This window comes from Chrysemys picta, chromosome 13 (assembly GCF_011386835.1).
Source record: "Chrysemys picta bellii isolate R12L10 chromosome 13, ASM1138683v2, whole genome shotgun sequence".
In the NCBI taxonomy this organism is placed as follows: Eukaryota; Metazoa; Chordata; order Testudines; family Emydidae; genus Chrysemys; species Chrysemys picta.
The window spans coordinates 44,623,011-44,639,514 of NC_088803.1; the positions used below are offsets into that span (position 1 = coordinate 44,623,011).

A 16,504-nucleotide genomic window follows, 5' to 3' on the forward strand; every position below is an offset into this window, starting at 1 on the left:
CTGCTGACTACCCCTGTTACTCTATTTAGTAATAGTGTCAGAAGACAGCACAATAAGAATCCTACCTTCAGGCAGGGTAAAACATTGTCACCGCACTTCCGTAACCCTCCACACCAATCGGCGGGATCAACAGGAGCAACGTACAACACTGATTTCTGCAACAGCTCATCCAGGCTGTCATGATAGTAGGTTCTGTTCTGGTACAGCCCCTATGGAATGAAGCATGTTTGTCTGAAATACAGTCTCAGAAACTAACTCCTTCAATAATAGGGGTAAGCGCAAGTCCTAGTAGCTCCCTACTGTGTTTAAAGTTTTTTTTATTTCTACCAATTTATATCCAGAATGTAATGTGCACACAAATAGAACAGATGCCATCTAATTTAGTTTTCGTGGTAGGCATTGATGATTTTCTATGCCAGAAATTTCACTCAAGAGTGCTTGGTATATTTCTTGCTTGGCAACACACCTATATGCATAGCCATCTTTTAATTTTAATTCATCTCTTTGTGCCCAATAAGTAACATGAGAGAGAAGTAATTGAGTAAAGGAAATGAAGTTCCCTAGAGTACTTTGACCTGGTACTGAAATAGGGTATGTTTAATATGCAGCAGGTTCCACATGCGTCGTCTGTGCATGGCACATTGAAGCACAGTAGATTTACATCCCAGGTTGCCACACATGAAATATTCATGTAGACATGCCCTCAGTCAGGACTCATGAATCCTGGGTCTGCTACTTTTTGTGTGGCCATGGGCAAATAACTTCTTTTTGCCTCAATTTGCCATCAGTTTGAAGCTCAAATACAAATCCGGTAGCTATCCATCCTGCTGTAATATTTGAGACCCTAATTCTTTTGCCAGCACAAAAATTTAACCCACCAATTTTGCGGATGTGAAAACTGTAGGTATAAATTGTGCCTACAAAAGGAAGGTCTCTGTTTATCTGCAATTGCCCCCGTTCTTTACTATCTTTCAACAAGCAAGTTTCAAAACTTTCCATTCCCTTTCACATTGCACTGGGGTTTATCAAATGCAAACCTACAAAAGCTTCTTGGGAAAGCTTTGGCTGAGAGAATTGCATTCCCAGGTCTATGTTAAATCTTGTCTTGATGTGGAAGTTGCACATTATTCAAATACCAGAAGGGTAGCCGTGTTAGTCTGGATCTGTAAAAAGCGACAAAGAGTCCTGTGGCACCTTATAGACTAACAGACATATTGGAGCATAAGCTTTCATGGGTGAATACCCACTTCGTCAGATGAATGTAGTGGAAATTTCCAGAGGAAGGACACTGCTTGCTGGCTGTTCACAGATCTTTGCTGAGTGTGATGCACTAAGAATCCCACCCCCTCCCTAGGCTTCAGAGCCCGAACTCTAGTCTGAGATGCAACATCAAAGCACTATCTATACAGCTATTTTTAGAGGGCCAGAGTGAGTCTGTCGACCCAGGCTGGGAGGTTCGCTTTTGCTCACTCAAGATATATCCTGAGTGTTTGCAGAATCAGGACCTGAGTGCTCTAGAATGCTCACCTGCAAACAATTTGAGGAGTAGTCATGCGGCCTGACAAATTTCAGCTGGTACATCATTTTACAGATAACCATCACACAGGACCAAACTGTGCAGATCTTTGATGCATGAGGGCGGATCTTGGGATAGGGCAGGGCAAACACCCAAAGGACGAAGAAAGGGTAATTCATCAAAGATACCTAAAGTCATTGCAGGAAAAAAATCAGAGTTGTTTCACTGTAACTTACCTCTTTGCTGATGTGTTTGTGGGTTGAGGAGTTCAGCTTGTGGTATTTGCAACAACACAATACAGAATAACAGATAAACTATTAGATAAAGCAAAAGATTATTTGAGGAAAAAATATGCCCTGATGGTTTGGGATGGCAAGTAACGCTGCTGATTAGAAAATCTTGTCTTTTCTGCCCATCAGGAAAGGACCTATTATAAATGTAGTAAGTGATATGATTTTATTTACATTTTTCTCTTCCTGATATTTAAGGATGACTTTTTACCTTGCAAGAGACTAAGTGACATTTAGGTCACTGTTATGTAGTTTCCTCGCTCTGTAAAATTAGATAGTTACAGTTTGCGCAGATAGATTCATGAAAAACATTTATGAAAACCTGAATCTTAACAGCAACAAACAGGAACAATTTGGGTTCTGGTGAAGCCCTGTCTAACTAGCCATTTGCACATGTATTTAATTATGAAATCTTGGGTCTGAATTACATGAGCCACCTAAGTTTCAACTAAGGTTTATTCTGATGGCTGCAGGGAGGAAAGGAAACTTTGCTTAGCAAACTGAGAAGAAAACCAAGTAGGCTCTATTATGCCATATCACATCATGATAAAATTTCTAAAACAAGTCCGATGCTGCCCCACATCTAGGCACAATAGCAGTCCCTGTGCTCTCCTGAATTCAAGGACTACACAGCTTAACTAAAGGGCAGGGAAGAATAGGGTCGAAGTGAGGCCATGGTTCTGCATCATCCACCAAAGCAATTAGCAGAGCTGTTCATCATCAGATGAGAGTTCATGCTACACCTTCTTTAAAGGTGGCATGCTGGCTGCACTCCCCAGGAGATCTTGGAGGCAGTGTGCAGGCTGGTGCATTAACCTTGTAGCAGGTTGGCAGACTCTAGGACTCTACATATATATGAACCCTTTATGAAGGTGCATTGGAATTATAGCAGCAAGTTGAATCAACAGGTCCATCCAGAATATATAAAAGTGTTTAGAGCCTTTCAAAAAGCAGAGGAAACTAGGGAATGGGGGAGAGGCGTTGGATGGAAAACCCTAAACAAAGCCAGCTTGCAGAGATCGTTTAGATTGAGGTTTATGTTTGTTTGGTTGCTTGACTTAACAATAAAACAAAACCCCAGGAAGCTGCTCAGTTTGGACAACGTGCAGAGTGTGTAAACCTCATTAGAAGCGGGAACGCCCACTAATATACATTTCTATGTACGTAGAGAATTACAGTTACTGGCCTAAAATACGAACATAACGCCCTGGCTGCTGATTTGGAGGAGATCTGAGACTCTTGTAGCACCAGGAAAGGAGTGTGCAGAAAATGAATGATATTTTCAGGTTCTTCATACTATTCACCAACCTCCTGGAGAGTGATCCAGATGACCCACGTGGAGACAATTTTAAGGATGTGCAGCTCTAGGACTCTCCAGGCTAACACCTGAGTTTTATGAAACTTTTCCAAAAGCTGCAGGAGAAGAGAAGCCAACTTGTCGATGACCAGGCACCATTTATTAGGCTCTCCCACTAAGAAAAGAAAAGTGCTGGATTAGTGCTTTAAAATAACTTGTAGAGATGATTTCGGAGACAGAGAAATAGAAATCCTTAGCTATTTTTACTGCTTTGTCAAATAACTTGTCAGCTATGTCTTAATTCTCCACATCACAGGAAGGAAGGAAGAGTTCAGGGGCGCCAGTATTATGGTGGAGAAATATGGGATTAAAGAGGTCAACAATAGCTCATACATGGAGTGCTATTCCTTCCTCCGGCTTTGGTGACTATTTTGTATTGGCATAATTAAGCTTTAAGAAATAAGCTGTGAATTCCACAGCCTCACATTTCCTGCTAGAGCAAAGTCAGGTTAGGAATAAAGAACAAAGCAAAATTGTATTTGGGGCGTAGATCCAAAAAAAACTATATATCTACCATGCTTTATATCTCCATACTCACTAATCATTATTGATTCCTACCACCCTTGTGGTTAGGGAGGACAAGGACTGCAAGTATGGTCAGCCTTTGGGCAGGATTCCCACTGCTATACACCTACAGTGCCTGACATCAACCCCTAGAATAAGAATACTCAAGCACTTGCCTATACAGATGCTCCACAGGTTACCAAACCTGATTTACAGAAATCCGGACTTACAGAAAAAGTTCCGTAAGCTTTTTTTTTTTTTTGCGTAATTGTCGGAGATACGTTCCTGACTTACGCAAAATTTTATGCAAGGCGTTCCGGAACATAACGCTTGCGTAAGTTGAGGGGCTTCTGTAAACTACATAGTATTGGCTTTGCTCCATGTAAAAAAAAAAAAAAACAATCATTCAACCAAGGCTTCAAGGAGCTACATATCATCACCTGATTTCTCCTGCTGAGCCGCTCCCATGGTTTCATACACTGTTGTATTCTCTATCTTGTCCGAGGTGGTTTGATTTTCACCATGCAGTTCATTGGCTGCCAGCCTGTTGGGAACTCAAGAAAGTTGCTAATGCCAGACAACTTAGACATTGATCCCTTTACCTTGTGGTGTTAAAGAGAGTTAGACATATTCTGATATTACACAGTTTGTGATCCATTTTTTAATTGCCTGCAACTAGACTGAAAGGGAACAGACTACAAAGTGGAGGTATACACCTGTGATATATGTATAATTTATGGGTGGGATTTTCAAATGAGCTCATGGTTTGCCCGGCTCTGCTCTGATTAAAATCAGTAGTAGATCTCCCACTGAATTTAACAGGAGCAGAATTAGACCAAAGCTGAGCGAGTTTGAAAATCCTACCCTATTATGTTTGTAAAGACTACGACTGTGTTGTGAGCCTGGGGTCTAAACTAAAGCAAACAAATTTCATGTAAATCCATTTTTTTTTAAAATCTGTCTCCAATATTTTCTTAGACATGCTATGACAGTGCTGCATATCTGAAACAAGTGTTCCCAATGTCAGATTTCTAAGTACAAAATATACTAGTTGGTTCTACTATAAATTCATGGAGAAGTAACATGAGTAAATCCATTTACTCCTAATCAGAGTTACGCCTATGTGTCATCCAGGCATCAAGAGCAGAGTAGACTCCAATGAAGCATACAGAGAAATACGTTCCTCAATGTCATTTCATTCTCACCTGTTTTGCAGTTTCCAAATATTTTCTTTAAGCCTGAAAATTAAAAGCAGGAAAAATATAACATCAAATATTGGATTGTATCTGTCTAGTTTTCTACAACTACTACTATGAATCCCTTACAGATTTATGGAGCCTTTCATCCCAACAGGCCCAAAGCAATTCACAAATGATATATGGCCATGTTCATACAGCATCCCTGGTTATTAATAGGAATCAAACCCAACACCTTCAGCAGCTACCACTCAAGCTATCAGTAAGCAGCTAACAGAGAGCAGCAAGTGATTATCCTTGCTGGGGAGAACCATTAGAGAGAGAGAATTTGACACACTAAACAAGTGTTTTGCACCTACACTGCACTAACTACAGTGCATCCACCTTGAGTGAGGAAAGCAGCTAACTTGCACACAGAATACAACCCTACAATACAGGAAAGAAAATGTTGTCCAGGACATGTATGGGAAAGTTATTGGTGACCTACTCCCTATTTCTCCTTCTCCTCTCCATCAGTAACATATTTTACTATCCTTGCTGAGCTCCATTGTGTGTTGTCCTACAGCAAAACGAAGTACAATCAAAATAATGGTGTTGGATATAGTTAAAAAGAAAATGTTTGGAAAAGGGTGAAGAAATTAAATGAACTCACATGTCAGCCAGGAGATACACCTGAGTTTCCGTTTTCTTTTTACTAGGGAGAAAATATAGCATAAAGTCAACATATGTTCTCTTTAGCACATGGCTGACAGGATGTGCCTCATCCTCCCACATTATCTTCTGCATCACAATGAGGTTCAGTGCTAGTACCTTCCTTTCCAAAAAACCCTCCAAAAATAAGATCAGACCAATATTTCCGGCATTATACAGAGTCCAATTTTCAAAGCTGGGTTGCTAAATCAGGGAATGCATTTGTGCTTCTGGGTGCTCAAACTAACACGTAGGCACCTAACACGTGTGTTTCAAGGATCTTTTTTTCATTTATGGGAGTCTTCCATGGGCATGGGGCTCCATGCCGGCATGGCCTAATGCAGGATTTGGGTTTTAGGCACCCAAGATTGAAAATTGGGCCCTTTCTCTATTAGGAACATTTACTATGTTGCATGCTACATGGTAATGGTTCAGTGTGTCCTCTACTGAAGATGAGTTTATGGGATTAGTGTTGCTCCCATTGAAATCAATAACAAAACTAACAGGGATTTCAGTGGGAGCAGGAGCAGGCTCTTTATATATTGATCATATATATTGGCATATTTCTATTATCCCCATCCCCTCCGTTCAGGGAAAAAACCCAATACAATAGATATTATCCAAAGAAAACCAGCAAAATCAAAATGGAATGTTTTAGGTATAATAGAAGTCATTACAATTCATTAAGGGAGAGTAACATATTCATGGATTTCCACAAGTAATAAGATTTCCATTAAAATGCCTTGTAAATATTAAGCAATTTAAATCCTTTCCTGCCAATATTTTGGAAATTAAGGAAATGTTATGTTGTTCTGTTCTTTCTGACTCTTATTTTGAGGCAAATTTTCAAACCAAAACACAACGTTTCCATACCAATGCACCCAGAAAGCCTCACAATTTTGCATGGAAAGAAGAATTTTTGAATGCAAAAGTGGGATTACTGGTTCACTATTTGCACACCTCTTCATGAGCACAAGCATTTTGCCTGGCTTTGAAAATTTGGCCTATTATGTTTAAAAGACCAGATTTCAAATAAGCAGGGCATAGTAATTGCACATGCATATATGTGACTAGTTTGTGCATGAAATTTCCCCAGCTGAGTAAGTGCAGGACAAATTAAGTATTTGTTTCTGGAGGTGCCATTTTGTATGTGCAGCCATAATAAATTTATGCACCAATTAGACACGCTGTAATTGTAGGCCGAACTTCTCTATAAAAGTGCCTTTGTTCCTCCATGTGCATCAGAAAACCAATACAAATTCTTGTAAATATATAAAATGTAAAGCACTTTCAAGTCTCATTTTCTAGCTGATAACTCTTAGGTAGGGACATGCTTTGCAGTTTACCAATGTGCAGGTCTGTTCACATACCTGCCAGAAGTACATTCATGCTTGATGGGAATATTACTCAGGTCAGTGATCTTCAGAAAATCCTCACTAAAGTAACGAAGCTGAAGGATGCAGGCCAGGAGAAAAGTGGAAGGAAGCAGAATCTTAGCAAACAGTTCTACCGTGTCATACTGGTCAAGACCCAAGTCTTTTAACCTGTCAAGTAAAAAGGAAAAAGCCTTTCACAAGTCAGCCTTATAAACTAAGGGACAAATTTCTAGTAAGGATACTGAAAAGGGTTACTCTAGAATATAGTGAGGTAGCTAGTTCTATGGAGCTACTGTAGTGTCCCTCACTGTAGAGAATAGACTGAGCTCAGTTTTAATGAGCATCAAGGGGATTCTTCATTGAGGCTTTTTGGATGCAGAGAGACCATATCATTCTCTCAAGATTCCAGATGATTGATGGAGCCTTGTGCTACCAGTCATGGTCTCCCTAAATTCTGCCCTGGACTCTGAAGTCATAGCAGGGGCTACTGACTACACTTCATTTACAGAGGTACACCCCTTTATTTTCAATGTTATCTTGAGATTACATAAAGAACCCCGTTGTCTTTTTTTCAAGCACAGAACGTTATTCCCAAATTTTCTTCCTGCTCTCTCTTTCTCTAACCTCAGGAAAGATCCAAGGCCAACTCCATTGATCTTAGAAAATCTACCACTATGTGGCTACAATTACTATGAAAACCCTCGAACTATTTAACTAAACAAAGTACAGAGTCTTTCCAGAAAAGCTGGCTACAATATTCTCAATCTAACATCAGTGATAATTCCCAAAAGAAAAAAAGCTGATGAGTCCCTCAAGCAAGCTTGGGGTCTGTATTTCAGCAAGTCACCCGTTGTGGTTTGTTTGGGTTATATCCCACATCCTGCTGCCTTAGCCACATCATTGAAAATACAGAAACCACTGGGAGCTCTTGTACAGCCCTACAAGGGGAATAGGGTAACGCACCCTCACTGCACTATTAACTTCATAATAATGCTGTGAATTTATTGGGCTTTATCAAGGGCAGTGCTGAGGTACCCCAGCTCACACTGAAATCAGAGGAGGAACTCAGCACCTTGTAGGACTGGATCCATACTAATCCTTTCATCCATGCACTTCAGTGTGGCTACAATCATTAACTAATACAATACAACCCAAACTTACTGACATTCCAGGCACACACTTACTAACCTTCACAGGCATTTAGGCCCTAATCCAAAGCTTGCTGAAGTCAAAGGGAGTCTTTCCATAGGCTTTGGAATCAGGCCGATGGGGATGGGATGGGCTCACAGGATGTGAGGGGGGAGGTTGTAATTTAATTGCGCTATAAACGAGTGATGGGGTGGGAATGATGATTGAAAGGGTGATCAGTGCAACAGCTTATATGAGCCCTTTAAAAACAGGCCTACGCGCCTGCAAGGCATGCTGGGAAAGAAGACCTGGCTTATAAACCCTTTTGTCCCTTGTCCCAGAGAGGTTTTGAGAAGAGTGGTAGCTGCTGGTGGATTTCTCCAGGAGAGACCTAGGAAGTGAGCAAAGGTATCCGAGAAAGAGGTCTTGGGGCTGGGTAAAGATGAAAACCTTGGGCAAAGGAGTTTATTTAGGGCTTTGCCTAGAGTTTTCTTCTCCTGGGTGAAGTGACCTGTGTTGTGTCTTCCTGTTTGGGGGGGGAGGAAGGAACCCCCATATTCCCCACATCAGCTGAGGGGGCCAGTGACCAAGTAGCCAGGGATCCACCCAGGGACTGTGTATTTTGGGCCTTCTTTTCTTTGTTTATGGCTTTGTACATCAGCCTCTAGGGTGGAAATGCCTGGGTGAAGAAACTTGATGAGGAGGCAGTGTGTATAGTGAACTCTTGTGGCCAGGCTGCCCAGCTGTTTACTTGGGACTTTGGATATCCTGCAAGGGGTGGCCTTGTAAGCTTGGCCAAATGGCTAAAATGTCCACACCCATCAGGTACTGATCCTGAAGGGAAACTAAGGCAGCAGCTACACCTGATGATGGAGAGTTAAGAACCAGTCACTGTTAGCAATAGATTTTCGTGGCTTCATGTAACTGTTGTGGTGGGGGACACATAGTGTGTCTACAGTGATCCAAGAGCCAGATACTGATATCTTTACTCATGTTGTGTGACTCACACTTACTTTGAGTTCCATTGAAACCAGTCGCTATCCTTATGGAGTAAGGTGGCATTTGGAGTAAGGGTACCTGAATAACCAGTCTACACTGTGACAATGATTCCTTCAGCCTTGAAAAATTCCTCTTCTCATCTTACCTGGGGTGAGTAATTTTTGGATGAACCAACAAATTATCATTTTTTCCCCATCATGGTCATCGTCATGCTTAATGCAGGTGAGCAGATTCTGAGTCAGATCCTCATTGGCAAAAGTCCATTAATGTCAATAGCACTACTTGTGGTATAGGGCACTATTCAGAGTGAGTGAGCATATCACAGTCTGGTCTATAATCTCTGTCTTGTCTATTGGACTGTAAGGTCTTTGGGGTAGGGACTGTTGCTTGGTATGTTTGTATACTACCTAGTACAGTGGGCCCTAATCTAGGGTTGATGCCTCAAAGTGCTGCCATGATACATATAAATAATAACATAGATTCCTAGATAAAACAAGTGAAATAGGATTTCCAGGAGGATACTTTTGTTTCATTTCTTTAAAATATAATCAGAGTCCTTACCCCTCCTCTGACAGACCCAAAGTCAGGAGCAAGAACCCAGAAATGGTTTTAAACTGGTAGGCATACACAGCAATGAGGACCACCATTGAATAAGAGACAACAGTGAGCCAAAAATACTTCAGAATTCGTCTCCACCACTCGTAGTGAACCTGAAACCAAATGCATCTCAGGTTAGATGAACCTCAGTTTGTTAAGTAAACTGAAGACGGCCCACTGACAGCTAGGTCAAATCCCCTCTCCTATCCAAAATGCCAAACTGAGAACTCTTATTGATGAGTTTGGAACATTTGACAAAGAGAGAGAGAGAGAGAGAGAGAGAGAGAGAGGTTTCCCAACAAAATGAGCAGCTTGGATATCTTATTCTATCTGAGACAGTCACTTCAATTCAAATTGAATGGTAGCCATAGCAAATGAGAAGCTTCATAGACTAAGGATAAAATATAGGCCAGCAGCTGTATCAAGATAACCATACAGTAGGCAAAGCAGGATACAAAAGGGCAAATCCATAGCCGGTGCAAATTGTCATAGCTGCATTGAAGTCAATTGAGCTATGACAATTTGCACCAGCTGTGGATCTGCCCTGAAGGAAACAAAGTGGAGAGTGTGAGCACTTTAAATTCCAGTTTGCTTACCTGATATAAAGCTACACAGAACAGAAAGAGCATAATGTACAGTATTTTGTAGATCACTACTTTGCCATTGAAACTGACAATGAAAAACATGGCAGCGCAGAAATAGATCCAGTATTTAACCAGCATTCCTTTAATCAGAGAGCCAAAGATTTCCAGCAGAGGATTGTGCGGGATTTCCCTTTCTGTAATAAGAGCAATGCAAATCTGTCAGGTGTGGCACTAGAATGTGCTTGGTTATTGTAACATTCTAATACCTCTATTATCATTTCCCATTCCTAGGCTAGCAAATATCAATCCTAATGTGTTTAATGTCCCATGTTAAACTATGTCACAGACTTAGATTGTAACTGTGTCATATACTTAGATTTTTGGGGCAGGGACCGTCTTTTTGTTCTGTGTTTGTACAGCACCTAGCACTGTGGGGTCCTGGCACAGGACTTGGGCTAAAGTAAGCAAAGATGCTAAAGTAAGACAAATAAATAATATAGCAATATCATATATTGCTAATATAGTAATAATATTGCAATGGCTTCCTGGCCTTAAGCGTTCTTGTTAAATGACCTAATACATCGAGAGATTTGGTATCCCCTATAATGGTGACTCATAGGAACAATGGTGATGGGGAGCAAGAACCACAACAGGCAGATGGAGTATCAGGGTGGTCTGATGATATAGTGTTACGTTTGCTTACCATTCGCATCCACTGTCACTTCCGTGAGAGTTTCTTGCTTCTGCTCCATATGTCTTTTGATCATATGCTGCCTTAGCAATAGCCAGAACGTGAATGCATAAAAGATCTGCAATTAAACCACATCTGTGCCTTACTTTTTCATGGAAAGAACCCACATAGAAATGCAAATAACTCCTCTCCCTAGGAATATGGATTCCTAATTCTCTGTCCCAGTGAGGTGGAAAAATAGTAGCACAATGAAAAAAAAGGCTGGCCCGGTGCTTAAATTTTCCATATGTTTAAATTATAATTAAGGAGCAGATTCTAGGTTGCAAGGTCTTAGGGGCCACACCCGTTTTATTATGTGTTTGTTCAGCGCCTCGCACAGTGGGGATGATCCCAGGCACTACTGCAGTACAAACGGAGAATACTCCTTTGCAAACCAACTTTTGTAGTGAAAACATTGTTGGTTTATTTGTTGCCAACTTAATGAGTTTGGCTTAGGCAGAAGACAAAATGTGGCTTGTGTGACACTATCCCAAATGCAGGGCCGGCTCCAGGCACCAGCTCAGCAAGCAGGTGCTTGGGGCGGCCAACAAAGGGGGGCGGCATGTCCGGCTCTTCAGCGGCAATTCCGTGGCAGGTCCCTCACGCCCTCTCGGAGCGAAGGACCGGCCGCCGAATTGCTGCCGAAGACTGAAGTGGCAGCGGTAGAGCTGATCGCGATTGCAGCATTTTTTTTTTTCCTGCTTGGGGCAGCAAAAACCCTGGAGCCGGCCCTGCCCAAATGTTCTTCCTCCCCAACTCTGGTATAAAAACTACACAAGTCCTGAGGTGAAGTATATAATGAGAAAATAAAACCTCCCTGTGAAGATTTATTAATTCATAAGGATTCTGGTTCACCTCTGTTTTCTCTTACACGTACTTGATCTTAACTATTTGCCATCACTCCTTGGCCTCTCTTACAAATTCCATTTTTAACCAACTGAATATTAAGCCATCTCCACTGGCTAGACATGAGCCTGGTTCAAACCCCTAAACTCTGGGAGAGTTTGGACCCAGATCTGAATTTTGCAGCTGGCCTCAATCTGTATAATGCACTGAACCCAAACCCCAAATCTAAACACCCTGAACCTTTCAGCATCTTCAGATATATATCTGGTTCCAAATTTTGTGGCTCCGACCCATCTCTTGGTAACCAGGCACACTGTGCTGAATCAAAGCCTCATAAAAGTCCAAGCAAATTAAGCCAACTTCATTAGGCCTCTGCTTTCATTGCCATTCTTTCAAAGAAATGAATTGGGTTTGATAAGTACATGATGACCACACTGGATAAATCTCTTGTGACGATCTCTGTCCAGGCTGTGAATCTTTCTCATTTGGTCCCTGATCATGATCTCTAATTTTTTCCCCAAAATGGAGGTGCAACTTATAAATATGTATTTTCTTGGTTCTTTCCTGTGTCCTCTGCGTTACTAGCCTCGCAATTAAATGAGAAAACACTAAGTCCGTACCTTAACACCAAGGTGCACACATGGCAAAGAGTATGGTTTTAAATCAAAGTCAGTGAGCACGGAGGTTGGAATTTCAGGAAACAGTTCTTCTTGTGAAATATTGAACCCTACAAAGAAATTGAGGACCACCAGGATATTCCCATAGATGGCAAGGAATGGAGAGCTACGCATGGCATAACGACGCCGGTCACGAACCATCCAAATGATACAAGACCAAATCAGCAGAACAAAAGTCAGCCAGCTGTTGTGGGTGATGCTCCAAACCTGCAAACAGATACGTCTAAGTGAAAGAATGCTGCTGTTTAAATCTTAATGAAGCCAAAATCAGGGATAGCTGAAAAGCAAGAGCAGTATTACCAGCTTCAGTCTTTAATTTTGCACTCCACTTTGGCACATGCACCTACAGCCACAACAGTGAACATATTTCTACCCTCTATCAAGCAACTGGACAACCAACAACCTGATTTACACCCAGGTGCAGGTTCTCTATGCATAACACAGGTACATGCTCCCCATCTGCAAAAGTAGACACAAAACTGTAGGCCAGTTTGAGATTAGCTGAAAATATAGCCCAAAGTGGGCTGCCCATTACAAAATCAGAGTAGATAGGATTTCTTATTACCAGATACGCTTTTTCTATTAGTGTTCTTCATTGCAATGGCAAGGGGAGAATATTCTCAGAGCTTGCTCTAAAAGTGAACTTGCTCTGGATTTACTATGAAATCCATTACTATTTACTATTTACTATGTAGCAGATCAGAATCCAGTCATTGCTGTATCACTCCTTGCTAACATTTTACTCTGCAATGGGCAGTGCTAATCTATGCACCATTCCTGATTCTACAACACATTCCACAATATATGCAGAATTTTGTTGGACCTAATGAAAGTAGTGCAGAATATGAAGTCTTGCCCTTGAACGGTGGTTCCCAAACTTGTTCCACCGCTTGTGCAGGGAAAGCCCTGGCGGGCCGGGCCGGTTTGTTTACCTGCCACATCCGCAGATTCGGCCGATCGCAGCTCCCAATGGCCACAGTTCGTTGCTCCAGGCCAATGGGAGCTGCTGGAAGTGGCGCGGGTCGAGGGACGTACTGACCATCGCTTCGAGCAGCTCCCATTGGCCTGGAGCAGTGAACCGCGGCCAGTGGGAGCCGCGATGGGCCGAACCTGCGGACGCGGCAGGTAAACAAACCGGCCCGGCCCGCCAGGGGCTTTCCCTGCACAAGCGGCGGAACAAATTTGGGAACCACTGCCCTAGAAGAAAGCAGTGAATCCATTTCTTACAAGGTTTTGAAGCACTATACAATATTTTCCTCCCCACATCAATGAATGTATTCCACACTATAACAAACTCTTTAGGAAGGCTAATGGAAACCAGAAAATGACACGAAGGTACAAAAAAGAATCCCATCAATTCCATAACTTACCATCATGGCAATCAGTGCACTGACATAACTTTGATTCATAATGAACTGCCCCAGTACTGCCATACTGCTAGTGCCATCCCCATCAGTGTCTGCGTTTTCAGGGCAGGTGCTATCGTCTGTAAGAAATGTAAAGTTTATAGATACAGATGAAGGTGATTGAAGGGTCTCTAGTACACAGCTGAGCCCTTACATTGAGAATTGATGCTATTCTGTAACAGTTAGAAGTTTTGTCTTAGGCGTGTGTGTTTTGTGACTGCACTTAAGGGGGTATGTGCGCAACTCCCCTGAACTTTGGAAGGAGTTGACCATACCTCCATAGATACTGTGTAGAAAATACACCTCCGAAATGATCAATGTTAAATGGATGGAGATAATTTCTTGCTTTACGTATGCAAATATAACTCCCTGTAACTCAAACTCATTTACCTGCAGGTTTTGCCTTGCTGCAGGTATCATATAATGCACAAGACTCCTTGGCCTCACCCACCGAGGATGCTGCGTTCCACACCTCATTAAAAAATTAGCTAGTTTTCCAAGATGGCAGTGACAGAGCCAGCCATAGAAGGAGGAGCCTGGTCTACCTGTTTAACCTCGATCAGAAAAATGTACTGGGAGATGCTGTGCATATGACAAATGCAAAATGACATCAAATTCTTTTTTTCCTGTTCTTCTTGGTGCTGCCTGCTTTCCAAGATGCTAGATGCCTGCTACACTTTGTGGTTTGTGTGTCATGCTTTTTCATGCAATGATGCAAACATCACTCTCAGATGTACAGTACCTGATACAGGAGTGCTGTGTCCTTCACTGGGGTCAGCACTGGCTGTGAGGCTCCTGCCATGTTCACACTGTAAAAGGGGCATGTCCTGCCAGCTTCCATTTGAAAAATAAGCCACCTAGAAAAGGAAATAGAATAGTGTCTCTCCTGCCTTGCTTTTCTACAGACACTGTGTCATGCATTAGTCTAGGATCCTGGTGTGACAGATTTGGAGCTGCTCTGTAATTGATGAATACTGTATGTTGACCTGGCTATTGGGATGTTTATTGCATGACTATATTGGGGACTAACAAGAGACTGACAGGGGGTAAACAAGCAAGAAGGGAAAGAATGGCTCAAGATAAGCCACTTCGCAGCAAACAGCTGAGAGTTTTTAAGAGAAAAAGCCATGACAGGAAAAGTCCTGCAAACATAGGAGGTCAAAAGTGGGAGGCTATTTGGGAGAACCAGAGTAAGATGGAGGCACAGTGAGGTATCTGAAGAAGTTACACCTGCATAGATTACCATTGGGGGAGATACGCTTTTAAGTAAGAGATGAATGTGGACTGTTTGTTTAGTTAAAATCCTTTGTTCCTGTTGTTAGAATAAACAATACATGGTTTTCAGAAGGCTGTCTGAGCACAGTGTTCACCACTAGTCAAACTCCCAAAGGGAAGAACCGCAGGGGCCCAAATTCAGTCAGAATTCACGTAACCATGTAAGCACAGTTGATACATAGGGTACTGTATCCCAGGGCCCAGCCTCAGAGTGGAAGAATTGCAATATTCCATGCTGGGGTAGGAAAAGGCACAAGGCCTGTCACCTGAGGGAGTGTACTCAGAGGCCAGAAAGGGGACAGAGATGCAGCTAGCCTTGTAAATGTCACAGCTGGTTTCCAGAGTGCACCAAGGAAATAGTGAAGTGGAGTGACTGCACTGAATGTGGTGTCTATGGGACCTCTTGGGTCTCAGAAATCCAGCCACTTATTTAGGTGCCTAATTACGGAATTAAGGGCCTACCTTTAGGCATTCACTCGTGAAAATGTTGGCCCTTCCTACAAAACCCAAATGATGGGCCTATTCTGACCCGTTAATATTCCCTGTAACAGTTGCAGTTGCAGGAACCTTCTTAAGATAGCCATTACCTTTTCCTTCTCATTCTTTGCCATCCAGAGCATGGTGTCCAGCTCCAGCTTACTCTGCTCTTCCAGTGATGACTGGATGCCCTCTTCACATTCCTGTATTAAAGGAAATATAACACACAGCTGTCACACCACCTCCAAACACAGCTATATACCATCCAATGCAATTGTTACTGCACTGTTACAGGCCATCACCCTTATAATATTCCATGGACACGGTCCAGGTGGGAACTGGAACAGCAGACATGGCCTATTTTCACACTTGTGCAATGCACAGGACAAGAGCGATGAATATTTGAAGAACTTCCTGCCAGGCCTCCCTCATAAATTCCAGGGGGGAAATGGAGAAATCATGTGGAAAGACACAGATTTTTTGTCTTGATTTCTCTCCTGAATGTGGCTGTATTTAATTATGGTGCCATTTGTGATCTGTCTTGTCCATTCTGCACTATGACCCATGCATTACCTTAGGACTCAGAGCCCACTGCTGTAGCAACATGACCAGTGAATAATATAATACAAGCAGCAAAAGAGGATTTAAAAACACAGGCCAGCTTAATCCAGAATGAATCTGCAGCTTCCAGGTTTCTGTGCTGTTTGTCTTGATGAGCGCCACCATCCCCAGGAGCCTGGAGAAACAAAAGTTGGAGACAGTGCTAGCACTGGTTGTCATCTATAATTTTTACTATTGCTGTTTTTATATTAAGAATTTTTCAGAATAGTGTCAAATAATACTAAATACTTTATTA

General features: G+C 42.1%; 1 protein-coding gene across 1 annotated transcript in view; it reads right to left on the reverse strand.

The window, feature by feature from the left end:
- LOC112059223 (piezo-type mechanosensitive ion channel component 2-like) overlaps positions 1-16,504 on the reverse strand; it is a 67,834-nt gene that overhangs the window by 41,007 nt on the left and 10,323 nt on the right. Inside the window, exons 8-22 of the mRNA XM_065565237.1 lie at positions 16,222-16,384; positions 15,759-15,851; positions 14,639-14,753; positions 13,861-13,976; positions 12,434-12,697; positions 10,941-11,046; positions 10,250-10,431; positions 9,618-9,766; positions 6,924-7,097; positions 5,516-5,557; positions 4,873-4,905; positions 4,108-4,211; positions 3,115-3,278; positions 1,753-1,830; positions 66-209 (exon numbers count right to left, since the gene is read on the reverse strand). Of these exons, the coding sequence (XP_065421309.1) occupies positions 66-209; positions 1,753-1,830; positions 3,115-3,278; positions 4,108-4,211; positions 4,873-4,905; positions 5,516-5,557; positions 6,924-7,097; positions 9,618-9,766; positions 10,250-10,431; positions 10,941-11,046; positions 12,434-12,697; positions 13,861-13,976; positions 14,639-14,753; positions 15,759-15,851; positions 16,222-16,384 (1,927 nt within the window). The remainder of the gene's footprint in view (positions 1-65; positions 210-1,752; positions 1,831-3,114; positions 3,279-4,107; positions 4,212-4,872; positions 4,906-5,515; positions 5,558-6,923; positions 7,098-9,617; positions 9,767-10,249; positions 10,432-10,940; positions 11,047-12,433; positions 12,698-13,860; positions 13,977-14,638; positions 14,754-15,758; positions 15,852-16,221; positions 16,385-16,504) is intronic.